We start from the raw sequence: 27,890 nt of genomic DNA, 5'->3' as shown, positions 1-27,890 counted from the left end.
TGAACAAAAACCGGAGAGCTAAACAAAAAGATGAACAATGGGGGGGGGGGGGAGAAAAAAGACAAAGAGTGGAAGAGGACGTTATACATTTATTATTGGACCACCCTTTGAAATCCAAAAAGACAAGAAGGAAAGGGATTAAAAATAAAAATTCATTGCACTACTTAGTAAAGCATTACTAGTGATAACTCTCATAAAAAATGTACAAATGTTTTGTTAAAAATTTCATATCAAGCCTTCAAATGATTTTGGTTACAGATATCATACATAGAAAAACGACATCATGTTAAATGATATATAGTTGCGTGTACTTAAAAAAAAAAAAAAAAAAGATTCTTAACATCCCGACAACAAAAAAATATGGGGGAAATATCAACAATCAACAAAATGAAATTCAGTTGCTCGCGTGACGGTTGAGTATTCTTGGTATATATAAATAGTGAAACGAGGTAACTGCTAGTGTACCGAGCAGGAGAAACACTAAGGACAACAATCCTATGACACAAAATGGACGCTGTACATGGCAGTTACAACCATTGTCATTCGCCACTTGGGTACAAAAAAAAAAGAAAGAAAACGCTGCCATGGATATGACCTCTTGACACTGGCCTATTAGAACACTGATGGTTTGGGGCAGGGAAAAGGGGGATGCCCCTCCCCCTCCCCTTTTCAATAAATGTAGTTGCAGTAAGTCTGACCTGGAGTCAGCTGACAGGGGCAACGCCAGCTCTAAGAACGGTTATCTGTTAAAGGCATATCTTAATAAGACACTGCGGGTGCCTGGCTCACTCTGGTGTTTAAATACACTGTCCTTTACATAGCATTCGTATGACATTCTTCAAAGTTTTTTTTGTTTCGATTTTTAGAACAGATCACAGAAAAATGGGGGTAAAATGCCAGTACTGAATGTGACGGATGGATGAAGGGGGAGTGTGTTTGAGGGGTTTAGATACAATCTAAGGAGGGAAGGGGGGGGCATAGAGGAAGAGAGAGAGTGAGGTCAAAGGTGAGTGAGTGAAGTGTTGAGGCAGTTTGACAGATGCTGCTTTTTTCAGATGCATGTGTGTCACTGGGACCAGAGACAAAGACTTCTCAACCAACAGGCACAGACATACATCCAACCTACAAATAATGCTACCATGCTACATAATCCAAGGTCACATTGTGCTCGTTTGTGACTGAAATCAAAACTCGAAGCATTCCTCACCAAACTTGTACACACCAGATGAGAAAGGGAGGGGTGAAAAAAAATAATAATAATAAAAGTAGGCTTATTCCACCAAGCGTTGGTTCATGGAATACTAGTGAATAGCAAAGTTAAACCACTCCCCTTTTCACCACATGAAAATAAACCTGTGAAGTGAAACCCACACTAAACCACACCAACAACCAAGACCTCTAGGTCTTGAGTGACTACAGCAAACTCATCCCACCATTCTTCCCGCCGGGTATGAGGAGGATGCCCTGAGGACCTTACCAACATGGCCAACAGCCCCAACACATTAAGACTTCGGTGACAGGAGCCTGCTCTCTCTCTCACTGGGACTCGGGAGCAGCCATATTGGTAGGGTCAGAACTCTGCAGCAAGGAGAGTGTTTGGTCGAGTGAAAGGTTGCATCGCCAGCATCAGCCCCTCCTAAGCGTTGTTTGGCTGAGGAAAGGAGAAGGAGGGAACAAACTGAAAGGAGGGAGTGATAAGGAAGGGACAAGCCGAGGCAAAGTGAACAAGTGCATTCTATCCTTCTGAAACTACACTTTCAACAATCCTCCTCTTCCAGCCTCTTCCCCATCTACAAAAACTCTTCCTGTGTCAGCGTGCAGCCTCAGCCAATCACATTGAAGACAGACGTGAGAGCAGGAAGCCAGTGTATTGTACCACACATACTGTATAAATAACATGGAAGAGTATCAATCTCTCTCACGCATGCACGCACACTCACAAACACACCCTTTCCCATTCTCAATCTTCATTTCTTTTAGCTTTACATATGTTTTCGGTATACAATAATGCACAACTGTCGACCACTCAACTGCTTAAACCAGGAATGTTAGTACACACACACCAAAAGTAAATAAACAATGTAGTTTGAAAAACAACAACCAAAAACAACAGGATCCCAAAACAGGTGATCAGAATAACAAAAACAAGAATTTAAGTCATAATCTTTGGACTTCCAATCTTCCATTATGTTTGTGGTAAAACGACACAGTTTTTTAGTTCATTGTGTTTCTGTCCGTCCTACACCAGGTGGCTTGAAAGAAGTCCATTGTGGCAAAATGATCATGGCCATTGTGGGAGGGGCTAGGGACATTTTTTTGAGGGATTCGTCGAATGAGAGAGAGGTGGAGAGGATCCGTCTACTCTTAGGTCATTGTCCCACCAGTCACCAATCTGCCCTAACAGGATGGGTTTCCTCTTGTGTTGGTGTTGGGGGGGGGGGGGGGACTAGGCAACTGTCCAGCAGGAAGCAGGAAGATGGAGGGCAGGGGGGGTCAAAGGTCACTCAGAATCCCTCTGAACTTCTGAGGCATCGGCCCGGCAGATAGGACAGGTCCTGTTGGCCTGGAGGGGGAAGGAGGGAAAAAGATGGAAGGAGGGAGAGAGGGGGAGGGAGAGACAAAGAAGAGAGGGAGGGACAAGTCAAGCCCTGAAATGTTACCATATGTCCAATCTGCCACCTATTTCTTCTGGAGATCAACCTCCTAGTCTCTGAGATAAGTTGAGTAGTCTCTCACAGTAACAACACATTTTAACACCAAGAATGTATATATATATATATATATATATATATATATATATATATGTATAATATGAACAATCATTTCATAACTAGCGCTTTCTGCTTTCCGGGTGGTTCCAGCTCACCTTAAGCCACTTGTCCACACACTTGGCGTGGAACTCGTGGTTGCAGGGCAGCACTCGCAGCAGCTGACGAGACTCAAAGTCGCACATACACACCACACACCTGGAACGCAGGGGCACGGTTCACACACACGCCAGAAAAATGACACCATGCACAGACACACAGACCGACAGTGACGCGCGCGCTACTTACAGGGTCTGTTCTGATTGGTGGTTGTTGGGGTTGAAGCGGTAAGAAGGCAGCTGCTCGATGTCAGCCTTGGTCAGACCGCGAGGCTTGGCCTCTCCCAGGCGCTCCGCCAAGTTCAGCAAAGCCTTAATTACAGAGGTCAAAGGTCATGGTTCAGACTGGAGACATGTAAAGTAATGGGGGGATTAAGTATTCTGTTCTTGATTAGCTTCTAGGTTCCAAACATTGTTAAGTGTGAGGGGTATGCATTGTCATACCCCTCACATGTGTTACCAAAGCTGTTAGTTTACTACGGTGTTAGCAGTAGCATTGCTGCTAGCTTCCTACAGTTTTGGCAATGGCGTTGCTGCTAGCTTACTCCAGTATAAGCAATAGGGTTTCTGCTAGCTTACTAAAGTGTTGGCAATAGCTTTGTTGTTAGCTTACTACAGTAGTGGCAGAAGCATTGCTGCAAGCTTACCTCATAGTTCTCCACTTCCCCATCATCCACGTCCAGCTCTAGACTTATGGTAGTTGGACCCACTGTTGGAGCCACAGGAAGCATTGACCTGAGAGAGACAAAGATAAAGAGATATCACGTCAGATATTCAGATACATATTCTCAGTAATATTGACAATACATTGCATAAGAACAGCCACTCAACAGGAAGAAGGAAGTACTTACAGGAAGTAAGGCAAGAAGCTGGGGTGGTAGGGGGGCGGGGGAACCGTCTGTTGGGAGCGGTAGCGCCGCCCTGTGATTCGCCGAGGCATGAAGTGGGGGTAGGGCTAGGGAGCGGGAGGAAGGAAGGAAAGGGGTTTAACACCATCCAGATGAAAGGAACTGATACAGGTGTGTGTGTGTGTTTGTGTGTCGGAGTCCTCACCACTCCAAAGAGCTCCTGGGGCAGGGGGTCGTGCGAGAGGAACTGGAGGGGGGTGGAGGGAGGCAGGGAGGACGGGTGGGGAGCCCCGTGGGGGTAGTTGAACCCCCCCACCGACAGGTGCTCCCCCAGGAGCTCCACCTCGTTCTCGATTCTCTGTAAAGGCTAACACACACACACACAGAGTTGACAAAGGGTTATTATGTGCTTTCGAAGGAGATAGTGATGAAACTCTATGCTGGTGTAGAAAAGATGTGTTTTTGTTTACAGGTGTTTTGGACACGTCATGCTAATCCTGCATCTGTACTCCACCACACAGCAGTGCAGAGAGTGTATGGTCTCACCGATCGGGGCTGTTGTGTCTGGAAGGGCAGGAAGTGCCCCGGGGGGGGCAGATGGTGGGACGGGTGGTGCGAGAGGTGGGGGGGGTGGAGCAGGAAGGGGGGGTCGCTGGAGAGGAGGGAGGGAAAGGCATAGGGGACCGGCAGGTGCTGCACTGAACAGGCCTGCAACATCTGAGAGAGAGAGAGAGAGAGAGAGAGAGAGAGAGAGAGAGAGAGAGAGAGCGAAAGCGACAGAGACAGAGACAGAGAGACAGAGAGACCGAAAGAGAGAGAAGAGAAAGAAAGAGAGAGAGACATAGACAGACAGGGAAAAAAAAAGGAGACAGAGAGAGAGGAGAGAGAGAGGGAGACAGAGACAGAGACAGAGACAGACAGAGAGAGAGAGAGAGAGAGAGAGAGAGAGAGAGGAGAAATATTTATTTTCCAAAGTTATAAACTATATTAATGTGCTTACCACATTTGGCCACATGAGGGCAGGCTTAACCAACAACTTACAAAAAAAATAAACAGAGCCGCAGAACAATCAACACAGAACCTCTTTTAAGCGCCTGACGGCCACACACACTTACCGGGTGGTAGTGCTGTCCGGTGCTGAACACCACGCTGCAGGGGGGGACCTGTGGCTGGGAGGAGCAGGCCTGGGGGAGGTGCTGCCCCGTGCACAGGGGCGGGGCTAAGCCGTGGGGCGGGACCGGGGTCACCGTGTACGAGACGGGGACGGTACCCTGCTGCAGCTACAGGAAGGGAGGGAGAGAGACGGGGAGAGAAACAGGGAGAGAGACAGGGAGAGAAAGAGAAAGAGAGACAGGGAGAGAGAGAGAGACAGGGAGACAGGGAGAGAGAGAGAGACAGGGAGAGAGACAGGTAGAGAGAGAAAGAGAGAGAGGTAGAGAGACAGGGAGGGAGAGAGATAGGGAGAGAGAGAGGTAGAAAGACAGGGAGGGAGAGAGAGAGAGAGAGGGAGAGACAGGGAGAGAGACGGGGGGGAGAGAGAGACAGGGAGGGAGAGAGACAGGGGGGAGAGAGAGACAGGGGGGAGAGAGAGACAGGGGGGAGAGAGACAGGGAGAGAGAGAGGTAGAGAAACAGGGGGGAGAGAGAGACAGGGAGGGAGGGAGTTTAATTCACAGCATGAATCCACCCAAACACACCCCAGTGACAGGGAGCGAATTCCATGTTTGATAGAAGCGAACAGTTATAACGACATCAAGTCAACACGTCCTTTTATAACGACCAGGAAGGATACCAATACACATACAATGCACAGCGCGACACGCACACACCTGTTCATGCAGGTCCATCACCATGGCACCCTGCTGCTGCGTGTGGTGAGCGTGGGCGGCCGGGTGCAGTAGCCGCGGCGACAGCGCCGGGGGGTGGAAGGCTCGAGGCTCCTCGGCGCCCCCGCCTCCGGAAGGCTGTCCGCCGTAGGCTGACTGAGGCTGGGGCTGGTAGCCTGGATGGGGCAGGGCGGAGGAGGGGTGGTGGGAGAGGTGAGGGTGGAGGGCTGGTGGTGGTGGTGGAGGGGGAGACGGGTGGTGATGCAGGCGGTAGTTCTCGTCCTGACGGAGGTCGGGCGGCAGCCCCCCCCTCCTCCTCCCACACGAGCCCCCGGAGGGGAGGGGTGGTGGGGGGGCACGTGGCGTGGGGGGCGGGAGAGGCGGCCGCGCTGGCGTCGGGCTGGTGGGCTACGGGAGGGAGGGAGGGAGGGAGGGAGGGAGGGAGGGAGGGAGGGAGGGAGGGAGGGAGGGAGGGAGGGAGGGAGGGAGGGAGGGAGGGAGGGAGGGAGGGAGGGAGGGAGGGAGGGAGGGAGGGAGGGAGGGAGGGAGGGAGGGAGGGAGGAAAAAGGCAAGAGGGTCATTCCTGTGTTCAACAGACCTCAAAGTGCAGTCAGTCAGTCAGTCCCCCACACAGCAGGTCCAGGGGCGTGGCCTACCTCCGTCGGTGGCGGGCGGGAGTGAGGCAGTGCTCCGGGGGGTAGTGGGGGGGGTGGTGGGGGAAGGGGTGCGGCCTCCGGCTGGGCGGCAACTCCCAGGGCCGCATGGGGGGAGAGGGGGTGGAGGGCGGGGCCACGGAGGACAGGTCCAACACCGATTGGCCGGAGAGCCGTTGGCGCTTGGGGCTGGGGCTGTCCTCACTCTGTAGGGAGAGACGGGGGGAGCACGGGATTATTTCCATCATCTCGCACATCCATTCGGACACATCCATCCCCGTCACCGTGGTTACGCAGCGTCCCTTTACTCGAAGATGGGGTTGGGCAATAAGACGCTACCCTGATCACCTCACTCGTGGCATTGGGTGTTTGAGTGTGCGTGTGAGGGTGTATACATGCGTGACTATGACATCTCTGCAATCCATTACCCAAGAGGCACTTTCCTGGAAGTGAACTTTCTAGCACGCAAACACAAACACACCCATGTTCTGCTCTGCTAGTCACACACACCCTTGGAGATTGGGAAAGTCGTTGAAACCAGTGAAATGACACACACACGCGGCTACTTTTACTCAACTGTAGAGAATCATCTCCCCTAAACTTAATCCACTCTGAAGTGAGTCACTTCACTGACAGGAAAGTGCTCTCGCAAGCAAACACAATCCTACCATGAGCGAATCATACTACACATACCATAGTCATCTGCGAGTCAGTGCATGAGAGACATCTTACTCACACACACACACACACGGTCTGAAGAACATGAAGCCAACACACCCTTCACAGAGTAGGATGAAGACAAACACACACAAGCATGTGGCTCATATGGAAATAAAGGAAGCTGTTCAACGTGAGTCAGACATTCTCAGACACACTCATAATCAGACACACACACACAAACAGTTTCTATCAGAGGGTGGCAGGACACGTTGTAACGCAGTGTGATAAACTGACTCAGCGGCTGTGACTTTAACGAGGCGCGCACACGTGCACACACACACACACACACACCCCATGAAAGCAGCATGATAGCTAACAGGAAACAGCTGGGGAGCAGGCTTCACACACACACGATGCAGACCATTGCCTTTGGTGCACCAGTTCTAGTGCGAGGTATCTCAGCCAGTCAATTTCACCACACAACTGCACACTTTGTCAAAGGCGCATTTGAGAGGAAAAAAGAAGAAAAAAAAATAACCTACTGAACAGAAACCAAAGACAGATCACACATCGGGAAATGTGTTTTGAAGCTCTGATTCAAATAGTAGCCTTCTCTGTGGAGCTCCCGCAGATTGATGCCAGCCTCCTCCAATCCGAGCTGACACCATGTACCCTCCTCTCCTGGCATTGGGTAGACCCCAGTCTGGCTCAGGTCAAACCCCAGTCATAACAATGACCTCAGAGACAGTGGAAGACAGAGATGGAGGAGAGAGATGGGGAACAGAGAGAGACGAGGAACAGAGAGACATGGGGAAAGAGAGGGGGGGGGGGGGAGAGGGGGCGGAGGGGGGAGGGGGGGCAGAGACAGAGGGATATGGAAGTGGGGGGGCGGAGACAGAGAGATATGGAAGTGGGGGGCGGAGACAGAGAGATATGGAAGTGGGGGGCGGAGACAGAGGGATATGGAAGTGGGGGGCGGAGACAGAGAGATATGGAAGTGGGGGGGCGGAGACAGAGGGATATGGAAGTGGGGGGCGGAGACAGAGGGATATGGAAGTGGGGGGCGGAGACAGAGAGATATGGAAGTGGGGGGGCGGAGACAGAGGGATATGGAAGTGGGGGGCGGAGACAGAGAGATATGGAAGTGGGGGGCGGAGACAGAGGGATATGGAAGTGGGGGGCGGAGACAGAGGGATATGGAAGTGGGGGGGCGGAGACAGAGGGATATGGAAGTGGGGGGGCGGAGACAGAGGGATATGGAAGTGGGGGGGCGGAGACAGAGGGATATGGAAGTGGGGGGCGGAGACAGAGAGATATGGAAGTGGGGGGCGGAGACAGAGAGATATGGAAGTGGGGGGCGGAGACAGAGGGATATGGAAGTGGGGGGGCGGAGACAGAGGGATATGGAAGTGGGGGGCGGAGGGGGCTGCCTGGGGGCCCACTAGACCCCTAATGACTAAACAGATTTGAGTCAGAACAGAGTTATACACCGTGACGCGTGTGTGTGTGTGTGTGTGTCTAGGCAGAGTGTAAGGCACCATGCCTAAACATATGCCCCTAGGGAGACCAGTGTGCCCATTCTCTCCACCCCTCATATGACCGGGTTAGTACACCCATGCCCCAGTATCGCTCCCAAGCACCCCCTCTTCCCCCCCTTCCCCCCCGAGGATAACCAGTCTGCCCATTTTCAGGCCAACATCCCCCCCCTTGTAACTTCTCAAGACCCCAGTTAGAAATCTGAAGGGACATGGCAAAAGTTCAACGAGCAGAAAGCCACACAGGCCTGTGTAAACCCACGCAAGCACCAGGCCCCTCCCCTCCCCATCAGTATGAAACTTTGATGGGCCTGTCTGCCAGGGTTGGAGAGGGCTAGGAGGGTGGGCCCAACCAGACAGGGGGGGGGGGGGGGTGTTTGTGTGTGGGTGTATCTTCAAGCAGTGTGCCTAGCTAGTCCTATTCAAATACAGTTTATAGCACACAAACACACACCAACGCAACACGTCTGGGTGCTTGTTGTTGTCTCTCCAGCAGCTAAAGAGGAATAGACAGGAACAAATACACAGCCTCAGTTTCATCACACACACACACACACAACTGCTCTGCACTTATTACATTCTGCACTGTTCCTTGTGGGCTGGAAACACAAACAGCACACCCTCTTCTGTTCTATTGCACTTCGTCTACAGTGTGTGTGTGTGTGTGTGTGTGTGTGTGTGTGTGTGTGTGTGTGTGTGTGTGTGTGTGTGTGTGTGTGTGTGTGTGTGTGTGTGTGTGTGTGTGTGTGTCACACACAGGAAGTGGGGAGAGCAGCTGTTCTGGTTTCCCCGTCAACACTGAGAACCAAAATATAGAAAGGCATGGTCCCACAGCGAGCATGAAACACACACATCTTCTCGTACACACACACACACGTTAATTAGACCCACATGCATGTGCATGTAGCACACTATTCATTTTTACACACTCGAATTGTGTTGTCTACTTGAACTGTACATTACATTACATTACATTTAGCAGACGCTCTTATCCAGAGCGACTTACAGTAAGTACAGGGCTATTCAACATACATGTGTATGCATTAATCTCTCTCACACACACACACACACCTCTTTTTCCACCCTCTGCATTTCAAAGCCTATTTCTTTTCCTTAGCCACCGTTTCCTCCCTCCCTCCCTTCCTCCTTTCACTCCCTCCCTCCCTTCCTCCTTTCACTCCCTCCCTCCTACAGGGTCCCCCAGCTGGAGCTGAAATCATTAGCACCTCCTCCCTCCCTCTTTCCTTCCTTCCTTCGCTCCCTCCCCCCCCCCCTCCTCCTCCCTAGCCTCCCTCCAACACAAGCTTCTTGTCGTCTTCCACCCCTTATCCACCTAGCCTCACTCTCCATCGCCCCTCCCCTCCCCTCCCCTCCCCTCCCCTCCCCTCCCCTCCCCTCCCCTCCCCTCCCCTCTCCTCCCCTCCCCTCTCCTCTCCTCTCCTCTCCTCTCCTGTACTCTCCTTCTCTCTTGCTCTCCGTTTCTCTCTCACACCAATTCCTTTCCCTCCATCCATCCGTCCTCAACATCGACCATCCTGACCACCGAGGGACTCATTAGTCCCTCCCTCCACCCACAAACACGCTCCCTCCCCCCGCCGCCTTTCAAAATGGCAGCAAACCATTTGTTGGGCTCTTTGTTTTGGGTCTGCAAATGCCTTTTAACGTAACCCTGACAATCAACCAGCTCTTCCATTCACACTGCACCTTTTAAAAGGAGCCAATCAGTTAAGAGTACACGGTGTGCGTGTGTGTGCGTGTCCTACAGAGAACTGCTCTTGGTGGTCAACCAGAGCGATGACGTGACTCTGCAAGCACACACACACACTGACCGATGTGTGTGTGTGTGTGTGTGTGACGCAGTGGGTGTCTGCTGTGCGTGTGTAGGGTGTGGCCCCCAGCCTCACCTTGTCACTCTCCTCTCCGCAGCCATGGTAGGGTCCTCCGATGGCTCCTGCAGACACAAGCACAAGAACATGGCTGTCAGCGACCCCACGGGACAACACACACCAGTTAGAGCTCATTCACTGATCTCAGAGCTGTTTTACGGGACAACACGCACCAGTTAGAGCTCATTCACTGATCTCAGAGCTGTTTTACGGGACAACACGCACCAGTTAGAGCTCATTCACTGATCTCAGAGCTGTTTTACGGGACAACACGCACCAGTTAGAGCTCATTCACTGATCTCAGAGCTGTTTTTACAGTTTAGCTTCAATTGGATACAAAGACCAGACAAAACCAAATCATAGCCACCGTATTGTTCCACACTACCAAGTACAAGGCAGAATCATCTTTTAAAACAACCTTAAAGCCCGTGACCTCACAAGTGTGTGTTTGTGTGTTGATGAGATGGTTTTAATCTGTATTGTTGTTATTGTTCTCATACATCTGGGCTCTTTGACACTGATACACACCACGTCACACACCCTCTCACAAACATGTTGTTGTACTGTTGGGGTATCAGTACAGCGAGAATGACACACACACACACACACACGGGTAAACACAGTAATCCTGGATTAGAGAAGGCAGCTTTCTGATGACAACACTGGCTGCTTCCACTATAAGACTTAAACTCCCATTGTCGCCCCCCCCCCCCCCACACACACACATCTTTTGATCCATCTTACATATATATATATATATATATTTTTTTTTTTACAGCTTCCTTTCAGTTTATTTCCCCCCTTTGCCACAGAGACTTATGGAGGAACCAGGGAGGGGGGACCAGGGAGGGGGGACCAGGGAGGGGGGACCAGGGAGGGGGGAACAGGGAGGGGGGAACAGGGAGGGGGGAACAGGGAGGGGGGACCAGGGAGGGGGGACCAGGGAGGGGGGACCAGGGAGGGGGGAACAGGGAGGGGGGACCAGGGAGGGGGGACCAGGGAGGGGGGACCAGGGAGGGGGGACCAGGGAGGGGGGACCAGGGAGGGGGGACCAGGGAGGGGGTCTGTCCTTGGTTAGTCCACACTCTTTGGTTAGTACTACCTCAAGGCCCCCTTCACTAGCCGAGCCTGCCTGTGGAAAACAGCACAAAGCGAAAGAGACGAGCAAAAGGTTTTAGGAATGTTTGTTTTGACCTAGAGATCCAAAGAGAGAGAGGGAGAGCCTATGTTGAGAGGAAAAGATACAGAGAGATGGGGGAGAAAGAAAGAAAGGAGAGAGGAGAGAGGAGAGAGGATTAGACTGATGAGTGGACCCAGGCAGATGGGAGTGTGTACCAGTCCTCAGTAGTGCACTGAGAGCAGGGGACAGCGTGGCCTAGAACAAGGCTGGACGAGGCTAGCTACATCACTATATCGCTATCAGGAGCACATACACACACACACACAGGGTGGGGAGATTGAGTGCATGTGTCGGGGTTGCCATGGGGGATGGGGGGGGTGGTGGGGAGGGAGGGAGGGAGAAGAGGAAGCAGGGAGGGGGGGGGGGGTGGTGAGATGGTGGAGAGAGTGGAAAAGGGGGGGCGGGTGGGGGAGGGGGAGGAGGAGGGAGGGGTCAAGAGGGAAGAGAGAAATGGTAGCAAGAGAGGAGAGGAAGAAGCTAGCAGTAGCAGAGGGAAATAGTAAGAGAAAAAGTGGGATGAGAGAGGAGTGAAAGGATAGAGAGAGCGAGTGAGTGAGAAAGAATGAGAAAGTGAGAGGTGTGAGGGAAAGAGAGAGGGGGAGAGAGAGAGAGGGAGGGAGAGAGGCAGAGGTGGGGGTTGTGGCTGCCCCTCTTGACTGCTATCGATTTTCTGTAAGCCTGAGAGCGCATCAGCTATTTCTATCCATTTCCTCTCTCTCTCTTTCTCTTTCTCTCTCTCTCTCTCTCTCCCCTCCCTCTCACACCTCCTCTCTCCCTCCCTCTCCTTCACCTCATCACCCTGTCCCATTTCCAACACGTTTCTCCACACACCTCTCATCTCCCCCTCTCACACGCTTCCTGTCTGCTCGTCCTCCGTCTGCTTGCTCCCTCTCCCCCTCTCTCTCCCTCTCTCCCCCCCTCTCTACCTCTACCTCTCTCTCTCTCTCTCGCTCTCCATGCCCCTCCTCACATTCCCCGTTCCTTTTCCCCCCCTTTCATTTCTCACTCTCCCATCCCCCAACACCCCACCACTCACTCTTCCGTCTCTCTCTCTCTCTCTCCCCCTCTCCCCCTCTCCTCCTTTTAATATTGTCCTCCTCTCCATCTCTCCTCTCCTCTTATCAGGCTTGGGCAGAGGAGGAGACAGATCAGAACTCAACACGGTGTCGACCCCCCCCCCCCTCCCCTTACCCCCCCACACGCCTTAAATCACATCTTCACACATTTACATCTAAACACAAATCTTAACTAAACACAGACACCTACACAGACACCTTAACTCTGGTCTCTCTCTCTAACACACAAACACACACACACACACACAGGCTAACAGCAGCAGCACAGGAGTACAGGCCTAGAATAGGCTGACATGGAATACCTGTCAACCCATTGACTGCTTAACTGTCTAAGAACATGGTATGCTGTGAAAGGGGGTGTGTGTGTGTGTGCGCGCGCGCGCTTCTTGGCTGTTAGGTGGGAAATCCCAATGTAGACTCAACACTAGGCTCTTTTCTCTCTCTTTCACCTGTCTCTCATTCTCCCCCAATTCTCTCCCTTGCTCCTTCAGAGTGTCAGTAGCAGGTTGCTCATGGTGAAGTAAAAAGTGTGTGTGTGTGTCTGGGCAGACAAAGTCCTTCTTTCTAGCCCACCCAGACTGCTGATAAACAAGGGCCACACACAAACACAGACGAGTGCACAAACACACACACACCCACCACTGGACCTTCTCGTTCCCTTCTCTTCTTTCCCCAGCCTTCGCCATCTCTCTCTCTCTCTCTCTCTCTCTCTCTCTACATCTCACTGACAGACACAAACTAGCAGGGGGAGAGAGGCCTTGAGATTCAAGGCCTGTTCCTCTAGCCCCTTCCCCCCTCCCTCCTTCAGCTTCCTCCCCAAAGCCACCCCGCTCTCTCACACACACACACACACACACACACATCACATAACTGTTAACATAAGCTACAAAGGATATGCAGAGAGAAAGACAGAGACACAGAGAGACAGAAAGCCAGAGAGAGAGACATAGACCCAGAAAGAGAGACCCATCAAAACCACAGACACTAGAGAGATAAAGCAGCAAATAAACTACATCTAACTTTCAGCATCCACAGAGAAACAGAGAGACAGACAGACAGAGACACCCAGAGAGAGACCCAGAGAGAGACCCAGAGAGAGACCCAGAGAGAGAGACCCAGAGAGAGAGACCCAGAGAGAGAGACCCAGAGAGAGAGACCCAGAGAGAGACCCAGAGAGAGACCCAGAGAGAGACCCAGAGAGAGACCCGTTCCACGTTCTGTTCTGGTTCACATCCAATTTTAAATTGTCGCAAAAGAAATGTGTGTGCAGTGACCTGGTGACAAAGCCCACTGCTTGGTGAAGATCTGGTTATCTCCTGAGCTTCAGAAAACACTAGAAAGTATCATAACAAAAGAGTAAGCTGTGTGCCAAACTAGTCAAAGAGTTGGCCGTGACTGTATGGGTTCACCTCAGACACTCCTTGGGAGTTTTTCCTTGTCTTCCTTGAGGGTTTAGGTTGGTTGAGGGGCAGTTCTTTGGGCGTATGTGAAGCCCTCTGTGACATGCTTGCGTGTAAAAAGGGCTATACAAATACATTTGACTTGATTTTTGACAAGAACAAACAATAAAGACAGGTAAAAATGCCCACTTTTGACAATGCATCATTGATCACAATTGTTCCACTGAAAACTGTTGGAAACAAAGGCTGGTTCACTAGATAGCATTGAGGTTCCAAGAATCCTTAACGAAAGCGGTTCAAGGTTACCGGGGGTAATATGGTGGAAAAGGGGAAGGGGAAAGACCAAGAGAAATACCCCGAGGGAGAAAGAGACCCAGAGAGAGAGACAAAGAGAGAGTGTTGTGGTCTGGGTCTCGTCCTAACTCAACATAGAGGCAAGAGGGAGGAGAGATGCCAAAAACAGGAGCCTCCCTCCATCTTCTCACACTCATTCACCTCCCTTCCTCTCTTCTTCCCTGAGTGACTCCAACTTACATTCACTAAGCTCCTCTCAGTCCCTCCATCACTACCACTCAGCAGTCCCTCCCTCTCTCTCTCCCCCCCCCCGCACACACACACACACACCTCCCCTCCACTACTTTCCAAACACATCTAGGCTACCACCCCTCTTCCTCCCCTCCATGCTTTGCAAGGGAGATTGCCTCCTCCAAACCCATCCCTCCCAACTTCCTGTCCTCCCTTCGTCCTCCCCCCACTCTCCCCCTCCTCTGCGGATCCTGTGAGGGAGAGATATGGGGTGGGGGGGGGGGACCTGTGGCGAGCAACCAGGGACAGCCTCATTGGGGGGTTATTTTAAGTTTAGGGGGAATCCAAATCTAACAAACGCACACATTTTGCCCATGATGTAACCCCCACCCTTTGTATTTTTTTGAGGCAACAAAGTCGCAAAGCCCCCCCCCCCAAAAAAAGTGCCACATTAAAAGCGGTTGCCAGGGCCAACGGGACAAAGGAAGTAAAAACAAAGCCTCCCTCTTTGCCCACTTTCTGACGGAGGAAAGGAGTGAAGGAGGACAAGGACATGGAGGGCAAGGACATGGAGGAGGACAAGGACATGGAGGAGGACAAGAACATGGAGGAGGACAAGGACATGGAGGAAGACAAGGACATGGAGGAGGACAAGGACATGGAGGAAGACAAGGACATGGAGGAGGACAAGGACATGGAGGAGGACAAGGACATGGAGGAGGACAAGGACATGGAGGAAGACAAGGACATGGAGGAGGACAAGGACATGGAGGAAGACAAGGACATGGAGGGCAAGGACATGGAGGAGGACAAGGACATGGAGGAAGACAAGGACATGGAGGGCAAGGACATGGAGGAGGACAAGGACATGGAGGAAGACAAGGACATGGAGGAGGACAAGGACATGGAGGAAGACAAGGACATGGAGGAAGACAAGGACATGGAGGAGGACAAGGACATGGAGGAGGACAAGGACATGGAGGAGGACAAGGACATGGAGGAGGACAAGGACATGGAGGAGGACAAGGACATGGAGGAGGACAAGGACATGGAGGAGGACAAGGACATGGAGGAGGACAAGGACATGGAGGAGGACAAGGACATGGAGGAGGAGTGTCCTCTAGCCTCTCCGAGATCCATTAAAATGATCCCTTCCTCAAAACAAAGAAGAGGGAGGAGGAGAGAAGAGTGCGTGAAGACCAAGGGAGGAAGAGAGAGAGAGAGACGAGGGCGTCTCTGGAGGAGGAGAGAGAAAAAGATTGAGAGAGGTAAAGAGAGCATGAAAGCCCGTCCACCACTATAGGAGAGACGGGTAGTGGAGCACAGGAGAGCAGTCTTCCAACAGAGAGCAGGAGGATGAGAAAGAAAGAGATTGGGGATGGAGAAGAAGAAGAGGGAAAGAATGGGCGGAGAGGGGTGGAGGAAGGGGAAGGTAGAGACATCATTAGCTTTCATGCCCGGCGCAGGTGACCGGCGTGGGAAGAGGGGAGGCGGAGGGCATCCTTCCCTCTCTCCCTCTTTCACCATCTGAAGGGCCAAGCTACTCAGAAAACACACAGAACTGTTTAAGGTAGTCGTGTGTGTGTGTGTGTGTGTGGGGAAGGGAGGCTCCCATGAACCAGCTGCTTCCCCAAACCCACCTCCCCCAGGCTAGTTCTCATAGGGGGGATATGGAGATAGATATAGGGCTGATGGTGCAGTTCTGAAAGGTGGCTAACGTATATTGAGAAGTATGGGTCATTATATAGTGTATCTATAATGTAGCCCACATTCTGGACGTATCCTGACCCAACGTTACTACGGTTTGACAGGACAATCCGATCTGAACACACACACACCTGTCCCCACTTCAGCTGGACGCCAGATCTTTTGATACCCCGTCTCTGTGTGATGCTCATCCAGACAGGGCCATTGTAGACAGAACACTGGCACACAAATGCACACACACACACACACACACACAGGTCCCACCTAGTTCCTCATTATACAGAACAAACAAGAAACAACAGACATTGTGTGTGTGTGTCTACATACGGATGTAAGAGGTTCATAAAACATCCTTAGTTCACAGCAGTGAAACAGTGAGAGACTGTGTGTGCACGTGTGTGTGCACGTGTGTGTGCACGTGTGCGTCCATGAGCACGTGACTCTTTTGGACAGTCCCCCTCCTTTCAGGATCGAAATCCATTTAGATGGAAATACAATACGCCCATTTCAGCCATCAATTCATGCAATTCTACATGTCATAGCTATTGAACTACAGCCTCCAGGGTGTGTGGATTCAGACCCAGGATCAGTTTGAGGTGACCTGGGGTTATTATGGGGTGTGTGAGCACCGGTATCTGACCAGTTGGCCTGGCTTACAGCCTAGAGAGGAAGGTGAGGGGGGCATGACATCACCCTCTCTCCCTCTCTCTCTCACACACACACACACATCAGTGTTTTTTTTTTCTCCCACTTCCTTTTTTTCCTCTGGCTCTCTTCTAAAGCTGATGGGTCTGAACACCCTTCACCAGTTGTAGCTGTAGAGGCCTGCTGGCCTTTTTACCTCATGTCCATCACACACACAGCTTGCCTTTCTCTGCTCGCCTACCTAGCGAGGCCTCATGGCACAACCACTGCTCAGCACCCTGTGGGATGAGAAACCAGAAAGAAGTGTGTGTGTGTGTGTGTGTGTGTCACTGCGAGCGGCTTTCTTTGACACTCACTCTCCCAGACAGGTATTTCCAGTCTCAGGCTCCATTCAGTGCTGCTCACAGCTTACAATGGTTGCACCTGAATACTGCAGCAATACACACTGTCACACAGACCCACCGTCGCCAACACACACACACGTATCCACCACATTCACGACACACACACACCTTTTAGAAGAAGCCCTGAACTAAACTAAGGAAAGGTCACAGTATTTCATATGATATATTTAGACTACAACATGCAGTCTAATGAAAATATATAAAAACATCAGGTTGGTGTGTGTGTGTGTGTGTGTGTGTATCTAGGGTGGTTGGTTTGACTTGTCTCTCCCCTAAGACCTTTGACTATGAGTCTGAAATTCTATCCGCTGTATTTTCAGTTTTCTGGTTCATTGCACTGGTTGCAGTGTGTGGTGGGATGGGTTCAATATCACACACCCAGACAATGTCTGAATGGAGAAAAACACCTATGTTTTGATTTTAGATCGCACAGACAACACAGTGACACATGCTTCACTACTGGGGCTTCATTTACCGCTCAATAAAATCCCCAAACTCAAACGATCCAACTGAACGACCCCCCTCCCCCCCAACCCCTTTGGCGGTTCCAGCACCCACGAAAGAAAGTTGTTCCCCACATGCAACAAGAACCCATGCCAGGAACATTTAGAACTAGAGCTTACAGAAAAACATAGAACCTGTTGCTTCCTCAGTGACGAGTCACCCTTTTGTGTCACACCATGCATTGCTGCTGAGCAACTGATCTTGGGTAGGACGCACGCTGGTGTTGATGACAACAGCCCAGAGACAAGGGTTATGGACAAAAAGGGGGAACTGGGGACAGTCAATGCGGGGCTTTGTTAAGGCGACCTGGATAACAAATTGAGTTCTAACAAGAGTCAACCGTAAACAGGGATGCAAAAGGAAAGAAGGGACAATGAAACACATTCAGACACAAAATCACAGAGGGCATTCTAGTCTTGTGTGCGAGTTTGTGTGCGTTGCATCTGTGGGATATAATTATCCGGATGGCTGATATTGCGTCGAATCGAAAAGGTTTTCAACCCACAGTCTCCAAATTATTTCGCTGTTCCAACACTAACACACCTGAATCCACCTATGTCTGATTAAAGACATGCAAAGCTCATTAGTTGATTAGAATCAGGTGTGTGTGTGTGTGTGTGTGTGTGTGTGTGTGTGTGTGTGTGTGTGTGTAGGAGTACAGGACAAAAATGTGAAAACATTTGGAAAATCAGTTCCAAACAGCAAAGTTTATATGGCAGTGTCTAAACATACAAGTAAGGCACTGCTAGTTATAACTGGCTTTAATGATATTATCAATGATTCATTAACAGTGTAGGCCTAAGCTTTGGCTTGTTCGTTTAATATTAAGCATTTCAGGATATAGGCTGTAGACCTCATCTCTCTGCATTTTAGTGTCTCTAACTTCATTCCCGACAGAAGTCAATCCAGTGCCTCTTGGCAGGATCACCCACTCAGCTAAGTTAACTGTGTGTGAGTGTGTGTGAGAGAGCGACAGAGAATGCCAATAATATCTTGCATGGTCTCCGTATTGCTACCTTACGGCCACAGAGGGGAACACTGACACTTTACAACAGTTCAGCAGGTTCTCTCTTGCTTAAAACTAAACACATGACAAGCTGGTGCCCACACTGTTTCATGTAGATTGTAGTATGTGTAAAGCAGCATGGTAAGATAATGCTTGGTGGCACACACATAAAAGAAGCTGCCTAATTGGAAAATAACTAATGTGCAGGCGTAGGCAAACACACACTCCCTCACTCACACACACATTACCATGCCAACCATGATACACACCATGCCCGTTCCATTTTCAGAAGCATATCCCTAGCGCATTAAAACAGCTTGACTTCTAGCTCCTGAGAAGCCTATGTGCTTGTAGGTAGCACAGAAAAAAAAGAAACCAGTTTTCCTAGCTTGCCAGGTCAAGGGTAGAAGGGTAGGGTGCACATAAGAACGGAATGAGCTTTGAAAGAACTGTTACCTGCTGCCGAGATGCGATGCGTTCCAGGCAGCCCCGACTGCCTTTGAACACCGGGGGAGACGTTAGTTCCTGGGGCTCGCTGGTTCTCTGAATGGTTGCCCTGAGCCCCGAGCGGCGCGCACCCCGCGTTGTGCTGCTGCTGTTGCTGCTGTTGGTGCTGGTGGTGGGTAGGTCCCGTCCCCCCGCTGGTGTTAATCCCATTACCGATCCCACCTCCACTGCTCACGCCGTACTGCTGGTAGTATCCAGACCGAGAACGCGATCGAGTCCTAGGAGGCTCCATGTTAATTTGTTGAGGTTGTTGGTAAAGGTGGGGATAAAAGATAGAGGCGGCAAGTGGAGAGGACGTGGGAGGGGATTGCGGCGGACAAACGTTGGCGGATCCGGGCGGTAGAAAGCCCCTAGCGCCGCTCTGACTGAAACTGTAGCTCCCGAGTCCTATAGCCCCCTCCGCGCCCCCGTATTCTGTTCGCTCCGGCGACTCTGCCCCCGCCTCGTCACATAAATTACCCCCTTTAGGCACGGGCTCGGGGGTTGAGGGTAGCCGGGAGTAAATTCGGGGCTCCTGAGTCGTTGGTTGACCAGCGGCTGCGATTGGCATTTCCTTTCGGGGATTTCCTTTCTTTCTGTATCTTTTTTCGTTTTCCGCTACAGAAAAGCTCTTTCAAAACTGTTTAAAAACAAAACAATGAGCTGTAAACACAATGCCCAAAATAATACAATAACAACGTGATATGGTGATAAACTGATAATGTAAAGCACCCCTTTGTAAGTGGCGATTCGAATTATTGTTATTTTTAAACAAACGCCTAACGTTTATCTCTGAGGAATTCAACTCGGTCAGAATCTTGTTTTGAATGCAAATCCCACTGAAAGTTCAACAAACAATCAACATTGCTAGCTAGTTTCTCTCCGATTTCCAAAAGTGATGCGTTGATGGTTACAGAAACTGAGCTCATCCTTTTCCGTCAGTCTCGTGTCGGGCGAGATAAGTCATTTCAGAAAATAAAACTCGTTCAATATACACTTGGAGGTAAAATAACAAGTTACAGCAACTTTAAACAAGTTGAACTTATCTATTAAGTAGCTACGCATAGTCAACTTCCGTAAATCCTTGTTAAATCTCGGGCTTGGCTACAACTAAACTAGACTAAATGTCTAGCATGCTAAAACACATTGGAAGTCGATAGCCCGCAAACGAGTTATAAAGAGTTAAAATTACGTAGCATTACGTTGTGTATATAAAATGCGTCCACTGTATCAGCGTAGAGCAATATTTTTACGTTCAGTTTTAAAGTTACTTTAGCTAATTCGATCGCCAAGGAAACTTATTTTAACCAGCCTGCGTAACAACGTTAGCTTGTTGGCTAACTAGCTGGTTAGCTAGCTGAAGAAGTCAAGGCAAGAAAGCCATCTATTGCTGTCAACCCCTCCTCCCCGAACTACAGAGAAAGATCCCATAGCTTTCTAACCACCAACGCCTAGAATTCGTATTCTTTGTGAGACAATAGCTGTCGAAAACTTACTGTCACTTGCGATATGTACTGAACCAAGATTTGGTATGCTGTTCTATTGAAAATAGTACCACTTATCCCGGCCAGAGAGGCAGACTCAACGCAAGCAGGATGGTAAAGTGGTCAACCTCAAATTACAAAGAAAGAACACGGCTAAAATTAATGCGAGCTAAAAGTAGGACCCCGCCTATTCGTCTGGATTGCAAGTGTCTCATTTTTTTAACTTGTTCTAGTTTCTGGAGTGACTTACCTTCAATGTGTATTCCCCTACAGTACTCCCTGCTCCGACCTCTCGATAATATTCGGAGCCGTGTATATGTATGCTCCCCGTGTTCGCTTGGTGTCAGCGTGAAATGTGACAAACGATCAACGCTCAATTCAGGTTTCGACCAGACCTAATGAGTAGAAAACAGACAATGTGAAGGGTTCGCAGCTGTTTTCACACGTCCTTCCTACATTCTAACATGGATTAGAAGGTTACAAAACTCGCCCAATAAACCTCAAGGATGGAGAATTATAACTGTTATCAGCTACGATTACTACAATCTGGTATTTCTAAATGCATATTTACAAACTGTATCAAACAAGGGAACTCCTCCTTCTAAGGTATCAACGCTCGATTCGTTTTGTCTAGTAAATCAACCGCTATGGTGAGATGCAGAAGCAAGGCTGAAAGGGGATTTAAATTATTTATTTACAAGAATTGCCTATTGCAGCCTAGTACCCTAAGATACAAAATAAAAAAAAATACTTGATTACGTGAAGTAATCAAGTAACAAATATAAAATACATGTTGTGAAAATAACATGCAAAATCTGATCTTATCTTAAGTGTTTTTATAATTTCTGATATAAACTAAACAATTCAACCAAAATACAAAATATTTCACAAACCAAATTACATTAAATATGTTTCTCTGTTGTTACAGAGAATCATAAATGGTCATAATTCACAGACATGCTTCCGAAATGGAGGCCTTTAAGAAAGCTGTTTGGCCATAAGCATACAAGATTTCAGAGAACCAGATAACTAATGTATGTACAGCAAGACCACATCTCTTTTCTTTAGGAACAACACTCAGCTTAATCTTGTCTTATTTATTATAGGTGTCTTATTAAAACTTGCTTTCACACTTTATTGCTATAGTTTACATAATGAATATCCCCTAAAACCACTGTTTGTTAGTGTGAGAATGAAAAGGTGTGGAACAACATACACGCACCACAAACATGCAAACACACAGACACACTAAATCACCCAACCCATCTCACCTTCTAAACCCTATTCCCTTTTGGTTTTGTTCTCTCATTTTACACACACTCGACCCTCCCACCTCAATGCACACACACCCCCATCCTCATCTCATTACTCCCTCTTTCCTTACTTTGATGATATGCAAATATCCCTCCTCCTTTCCCTCCCTCTCTCCCGCAAGCAAGCAGCGAGTCTCCACAACCCCCCCCCCCCACACACACAAGCACACACACACATACACACACACACAAGCACACACACGCATACACACACATACACACACACTGGCTAATGCGCTGTGGCAGCCTGCGTCCGTCGACAGGCAATGGAGGATCAATTTTTCACCCAGTGTGCTACCGATATTCATAAGATAAGGCCGCAAAGAGAGATGGGGGAGGGAGGTTGAAGCTGGGTGAGGGTGGGACAGAGAGACAGTGGGGCAGATTGGAAGGAAGCGAGGTGATGGAGATAAGGACAAGGGTAGAAGGATAAAGATCGGCCAGGGGGGAGACAGAGGGGGAGAGCAGGGGAGACAAGCGAGGCAAGGGGTGAGGAAGCATGGTCGTCTCTGGGGTGTTTGTGGTGGAACCGGCAGGGGGTGGAGGAAAGAGGGTGTACATAAGTGGGTTAGGGGCAGAGGGATAGGGGGATGGGGTGGTGGAGAGAGAGTCAGAGGCCTCTGGGGGGTGGGGTTAGGGATGGATCGGGTGGAAATTAGGGGGGTGGGGGTTCTGCTGATGTGCATGCTCATTGGTTTGTTCAAACGGTGCGGGGGAGGGGCAGCTACGACCATGCACTTGCCAGCTGTATGGAGGGAGGGGAGAGAAACAAAGAGAGAGAGAGGGGAGGATGAGAAAGGAGGGTGGCAGAGACAGATATGTGTTTTAATATTGATATTCTGCCCTAATTAAATCCCAGCCTAAGTGACGGAATGAGAGCTAGGTTCCATGATCAGAGATGAGGCTACACTACACCTCTAATAGAATAGTGCTTTGTTGAATGGAGTGTGTGCGATGTGGCTGTTTTACCTAGGGGTCAGGATACACAATTCAATCCCACTTGAGATGTAATCAAGATAAATTGACCTCCACTGTTAACATCCTTAAGATGGCATAACCAGTATAACAATAGGGTTAGAGTGTTCTCTATTATATCATAATTCTGTTTTTGTTCGGCTTAGGGAAAGGCTATTATCTCTTCACCTTTAATTCAAATAAACATTTTCATACATGATCATTTCATTTTACTATAAAATAAAATGTTACTGACAGTTTTAAAAACATCTTTTTGGAAGCCTCTCTGTGAGCGTTGTGGAGAATGTGTGGTGGGTCGGTGGAGAAAGAATAGACATGCCAACACAGATACTAGAACATGTGTTCAGCCTTGCCACAAGCTTGCTCAACCAGGAGAGAGAGAGAGAGAGAGAGAGAGAGAGAGAGAGAGAGAGAGAGAGAGAGAGAGAGAGAGAGAGAGAGAGAGAGAGAGAGAGAGAGAGAGAGAGAGAGAGAGAGAGAGAGAGAGAGAGAGAGAGAGAGAGAGAGAGAGAGAGAGAGAGAGAGAGAGAGAGAGAGAGAGAGAGAGAGAGAGAGAGAGAGAGAGAGAGAGAGAGAGAGAGAGAGAGAGAGAGAGAGAGAGAGAGAGAGAGAGAGAGAGAGAGAGAGAGAGAGAGAGAGAGAGAGAGAGAGAGAGAGAGAGAGAGAGAGAGAGAGAGAGAGAGAGAGAGAGAGAGAGAGAAAGTTTGAGATGAAAAAGGGGAGTTGAAGAACATGAATTTACAGCCAACGAGTATGAAGCTCAGCCATAATGGAGCAGTGGGACTTGGCTGTGGCGTGGACCCTTGGCTTGGAGGGGTGGTGGGGGGGATCTGAGGCACAAAAAAAAGGAAAACGACTGAAAAGGGCAATGAGCTATGCCAAGAATGCATGGACAAGAACCAACACATTAGAACCCTTCCTTCATTCTATCCTTCTCTCTCTTGTTAGTAAATTCACAACAATAGGCATGCAGTGTTCCCCCTCTTAAACCGTATTGATGCGTACATCAACACATCACTGTACACAGAACACCTACTAAAAACATATTAAAAATGCAACTTTCTTTGTTTGTAAATTCTCTCCATCTTCGATCAATTGTGTAGCATGATGACTGTAAGCATAACAGAAGTTTCAGAAAGTCTGGTGGCCATGTTGTTTTTGTGTCACATCCTGTGAGTGTATGGTAATAGACCCTGTAGCAGTATGTGATACTTCCCTGCCAATGTCACACAGGGTGTGTGTGTATGCATGTGTGTGTGAAAGAGACACATGTCATATGCTCTGTTTTGGGTTAGCTTGGCTCCCCACCTCAGCCGTATGGAGACTTGAAAGTTGCAACTGATTCAGCATCTGCTTAATTTATGCTGTTGGCTGTCACACACACACATCCAGTGGTCTACACATAAACAAAGACTTGGCTGTCAATGCTATCAGAAGGACCAGGCCGTTCACATTAACTAATCGTGGACTAATAGTTCCTGTAATCATATCACTATGTGATGCCATGAGGGGATTTGAGGCTTTGGCAGATTAATGGTGAAAAACAAGGCCTTGTTGCTCAGTCTTTTTCATCCGTTGATATTCTAAGTCTGGGATTAGTAGTCATCAGATAGCTTTGTTCCACACTGGAAGCAACAAAGGGGACGTTTCTGGAAAACCTCCCCCAAAATGGCTTCTAACAGTGAGCCTATATTCCACAAAATGGCCTACAAACCTTTGTAGGGCATGTAAGTTGTCCTTGTTCACCATCAGATGTGATTCTAACATAGCACAAAGTGACACACCAAAAAACTTCAAAGTTTGCTTTTTGATAACATTTTCCGACTGCTGTATTACATTAAACCTGGTCTTAGTTTTATAATACTGGTCAGATATACCAGTTCTGCTTAGCTAGTGCTGCAGGACTAAAGGCTCAGGTTGTAGCCCCACTAACCCAAATCCAGGCTCTGTGTCCTACCCTGGCCCATTAGGGGAACTATGCAGGCCAGCAGCTGAAACGTGATGAGTGGGTGTGAGTGGGAAGAAAGGGAATCCGTCCAGACCTCTGGAGGAGTGTGTGTGTTAATGCGTGTATGTCTCTCTGTGTGTGTGTGTGTGTGTGTGACCGAGTGTGTGTAAAGGAGAGAAAAGGGAAGCCTTCCAACTGTCTTTTCCTGAGCCTCTTCCTGTGTCTCTTCCCCACAATCCAGTGCGACGACAGCGTCAGTGTTTGGCTGAAGCCTGATCCAGCACAACCAGGCGAGAGGACGGAGAGAAGCCAACCCTCACCCCCCCCTCTCTCTCTCTTTATACCACATATATAATATATACATATATCTTACCTGTCTCACTCTCTCCACTCTTTCTCTCACCACTCCTTCTCTCTCTCTTTCACCACTCTTTCACACCACAGTCTCTCTCTCTCTCTTTCTCTCTCTCTCTCTCTCTTGGCAGAGAGGAGCTGAGCATGTGCTGAGACTTCTGGCAGTTTACTCGATGCAGCCCAGGAAGTGAGATCCTCTGGGATATGTGGTTTCTCAGCTCACTCTCCTTCTTCCTGCATCTTCTTTCTGTTTTTGGCTCTATTTTTTCTCACTCTCTCACCATTCTTTTTGCACAGAATATACTGCTCGTCTACTGTCCCACTCTCTCTTTCTCGTCTGTTTTTATTTCCTCTTCAGTTCCTCTCTTCAGTCTGTGTGTATCTAAAAGAGAGAGGTCAATGAGATAGAGATAAAGAGGAGATTGAGGTAAGGACATCGAGAGGGAGAGGTAGACAGAGACACAGACAAATCGATGGACACCGATAGATGGAGGGAAAAAGAGAGACAAAGAAAGGGATAGAGAGAGAGAGAGTTTGTCAAGATAATGTTGGGTTTCTCCTTTCAACTTAAGGACACAATGCAACACACAAAGCATTTTTAATCAGTTTGAAATGAGGGTGAAAGAGAGTAAACGAAGAGATAAAAGAAATCGGAGCTGCTGACAGCTGTGGTCTCTCTTTTTCTGTCTCTCCCCCAGTCTGTTCTTTACTTTCTTGCTCTCTTTCCTTCCTCAGCAGTTTGCAGTTATCTATCTTATGTAACACATAAGTTACATTTACATCCCCTAACCTTCTTTATTAATAAACACTCACAATCAAAAGCAGATTACCTTTTATAAACCAAACAGATTTATTTTGAAAAGACATTCACCACATCCTGGTTTTTAGTTTGAAAGACAGCGCATCTACAGATAACTGTATTTCCTGGTCTGTTTGGTCTGTTTCAAAACTCACTCTCTGTCTTCTACTCACAGACACACACACACTTAGTCTTGGTCGACAAGCAGCATAAATTACTTTTTGCATCATGGTCGGCTACTGTCCAATCTGTGGGAAGCCAGTCTACTTTGGTGAGTATTGTGTGTAAATAGTATGTGTCGACAGAATATGTGAGCATACAGATCTTTGTGTATTGGGGTACCCATTCATGTGAATGTAAACACATGCTCAAATATGTGTGGAATCAACATTGTTTCCCTATATGATTTTTAGCTTTTTTCTGTAAAGTAAAGGTTTATTTGTGAATTGTATTTGTCATTGACCTGAACTAAATTGCTTTATTACCCATCCAGTCTTACTGTTGTGTGTGTGCGCGTCAGAGACAGACAGAGAAAATCGAGCTTTTGTTTGTGTCGAGAAAGAAGCTATCAGAATCAGAATGAGATTTATTTGCCATTAAAGTTTGCACAGACAAGGAATTTACTTTGGCAGGAAGGTGCATACAATAAACATATATGAACCTAACATTTAAATTACAAAGTGGAATTAGAATTAAATAAAAAGTACAATAAAATAAAATATAAGTTGACATAAAATAAAATATAAGTTACCACTTACAATATAAAAATACAAATATTATACAAAAATACAAATGTACAAGATACAATACGTGGGATGTTGTCCTACTCTCAACTGCCATATGACACACACACACACACACACAGGGGAGGAAGTGGTTGTGTCTTAAAGAACCAAGCATGATGTACTTTCATACAAAGGCCACGCTCCAGAACTCGACCTCAGCCTCCTCCTTATTCTCTTTTTCTTCTTCTCACCTCCGCTTCTTTGTGCATGACTTCGTTTCTTCATGTTGCTTCTTTGTCACTCAACAGCAATTGCGTATAAAGAAACGGACACATTTGTAAACAAAAATTGCAGGTGTCTTAACCAAAGGTTTTGGCCAGTTTGACTCACAAAACAAACTAACTAAAATCCTGACTGGATCATTTTGTCCTCTTATCCTATTGGTCCAGGTGAGAGAAAGAGGTCTTTGGGACGGGACTACCATCCTCTGTGTTTGAAGTGCCAGAAGTGCAACAGACAGTTGACAGCTGGACAACATGCTGAGGTGCAGACATGCAGGCACACACACTTGGACTTAGGATCACAAAACAAACACATACACACCCTCACGCTTTAGAATAGATTTGACGTCTATTGATGCCACATTTTCATGCATATTTCATGAACTATTTTCTATTCTGTGTGTTTCAGCATGATGAAAAGCCATACTGCACCAACTGTTATATGAAAATGTTTGGTCCAAGAGGTATGCCGTCTGACGTCTCTGTTTACCAATAATCTTTTCAACATTGATCAGATGATATGTTTCTCTGTATGTATGCATGCCCAAACAGTGTCTTTTGCTGTCTCTCACTTCTTCCTTGTTCTATCTCCCTCCCCCATACCCCCTACCAGGCAACAGGAAGCTGGTAACATATTGCCATGCAGGTGCCTCCTCTTAGGTACCCAGGCAAACCTAGGACTCGCAGGAGAAAGCCCATGTACTATGTTGAAGTAACCTCTGACCTTTGCATGTGTAATAGTATTCTTGTCTATGTCAGATAGTCATAAATGTATGTACAGTTATGTATGTTTTGAATAATAAAA

At 48.5% G+C, this 27,890-nt stretch overlaps 2 protein-coding genes across 3 annotated transcripts; one reads left to right on the top strand and one right to left on the bottom strand.

Moving 5' to 3' along the window:
* Positions 1-74: 74 nt before the first annotated feature.
* Positions 75-21,073, bottom strand: rnf38 (ring finger protein 38). The gene is given in 14 exon segments (XM_084687394.1): positions 75-2,563; positions 2,867-2,966; positions 3,057-3,178; positions 3,514-3,601; positions 3,718-3,821; positions 3,920-4,081; positions 4,261-4,431; positions 4,830-4,994; positions 5,543-5,854; positions 5,857-5,947; positions 6,196-6,398; positions 10,292-10,338; positions 19,177-19,846; positions 20,941-21,073. Coding segments are annotated over 13 exon segments (2,229 nt in total). The 5' UTR covers positions 19,778-19,846; positions 20,941-21,073; the 3' UTR covers positions 75-2,500.
* On the top strand, positions 18,761-27,890 carry LOC146236700 (cysteine-rich protein 1). Of its 2 annotated transcripts, XM_084687393.1 has the most exons (5): positions 18,761-18,777; positions 26,255-26,350; positions 27,254-27,348; positions 27,495-27,549; positions 27,699-27,890. In XM_084687393.1, the coding sequence occupies exons 2-5, from the start codon at positions 26,308-26,310 to the stop codon at positions 27,743-27,745; spliced, it is 240 nt and encodes a 79-aa protein (XP_084543519.1). In that variant the 5' UTR covers positions 18,761-18,777; positions 26,255-26,307; the 3' UTR covers positions 27,746-27,890. The 2 variants fall into 2 exon arrangements, with proteins under 2 accessions (XP_084543519.1, XP_084543518.1); XM_084687392.1 differs by lacking the exon at positions 18,761-18,777 and having other exon boundaries at positions 26,197-26,350.

The sequence above is a fragment of the Hypomesus nipponensis genome, chromosome 22, assembly GCF_054491055.1.
Source record: "Hypomesus nipponensis isolate SF chromosome 22, ASM5449105v1, whole genome shotgun sequence".
Taxonomy (NCBI): Eukaryota; Metazoa; Chordata; class Actinopteri; order Osmeriformes; family Osmeridae; genus Hypomesus; species Hypomesus nipponensis.
Note: the sequence above shows the minus strand (reverse complement) of the source record. Positions and strands in the feature narration are given on the sequence as shown.

Bases quoted from the DNA above. Each gene is read 5' to 3' on its own strand.
- LOC146236700 (XM_084687393.1), top strand. From the start codon at position 26,308: ATGGTCGGCTACTGTCCAATCTGTGGGAAGCCAGTCTACTTTG. The intron at 26,351-27,253 runs GTGAGTATTGTG...CTATTGGTCCAG, and splicing joins TGGGAAGCCAGTCTACTTTG to GTGAGAGAAAGAGGTCTTTG. The intron at 27,550-27,698 runs GTATGCCGTCTG...ACCCCCTACCAG, and splicing joins GAAAATGTTTGGTCCAAGAG to GCAACAGGAAGCTGGTAACA.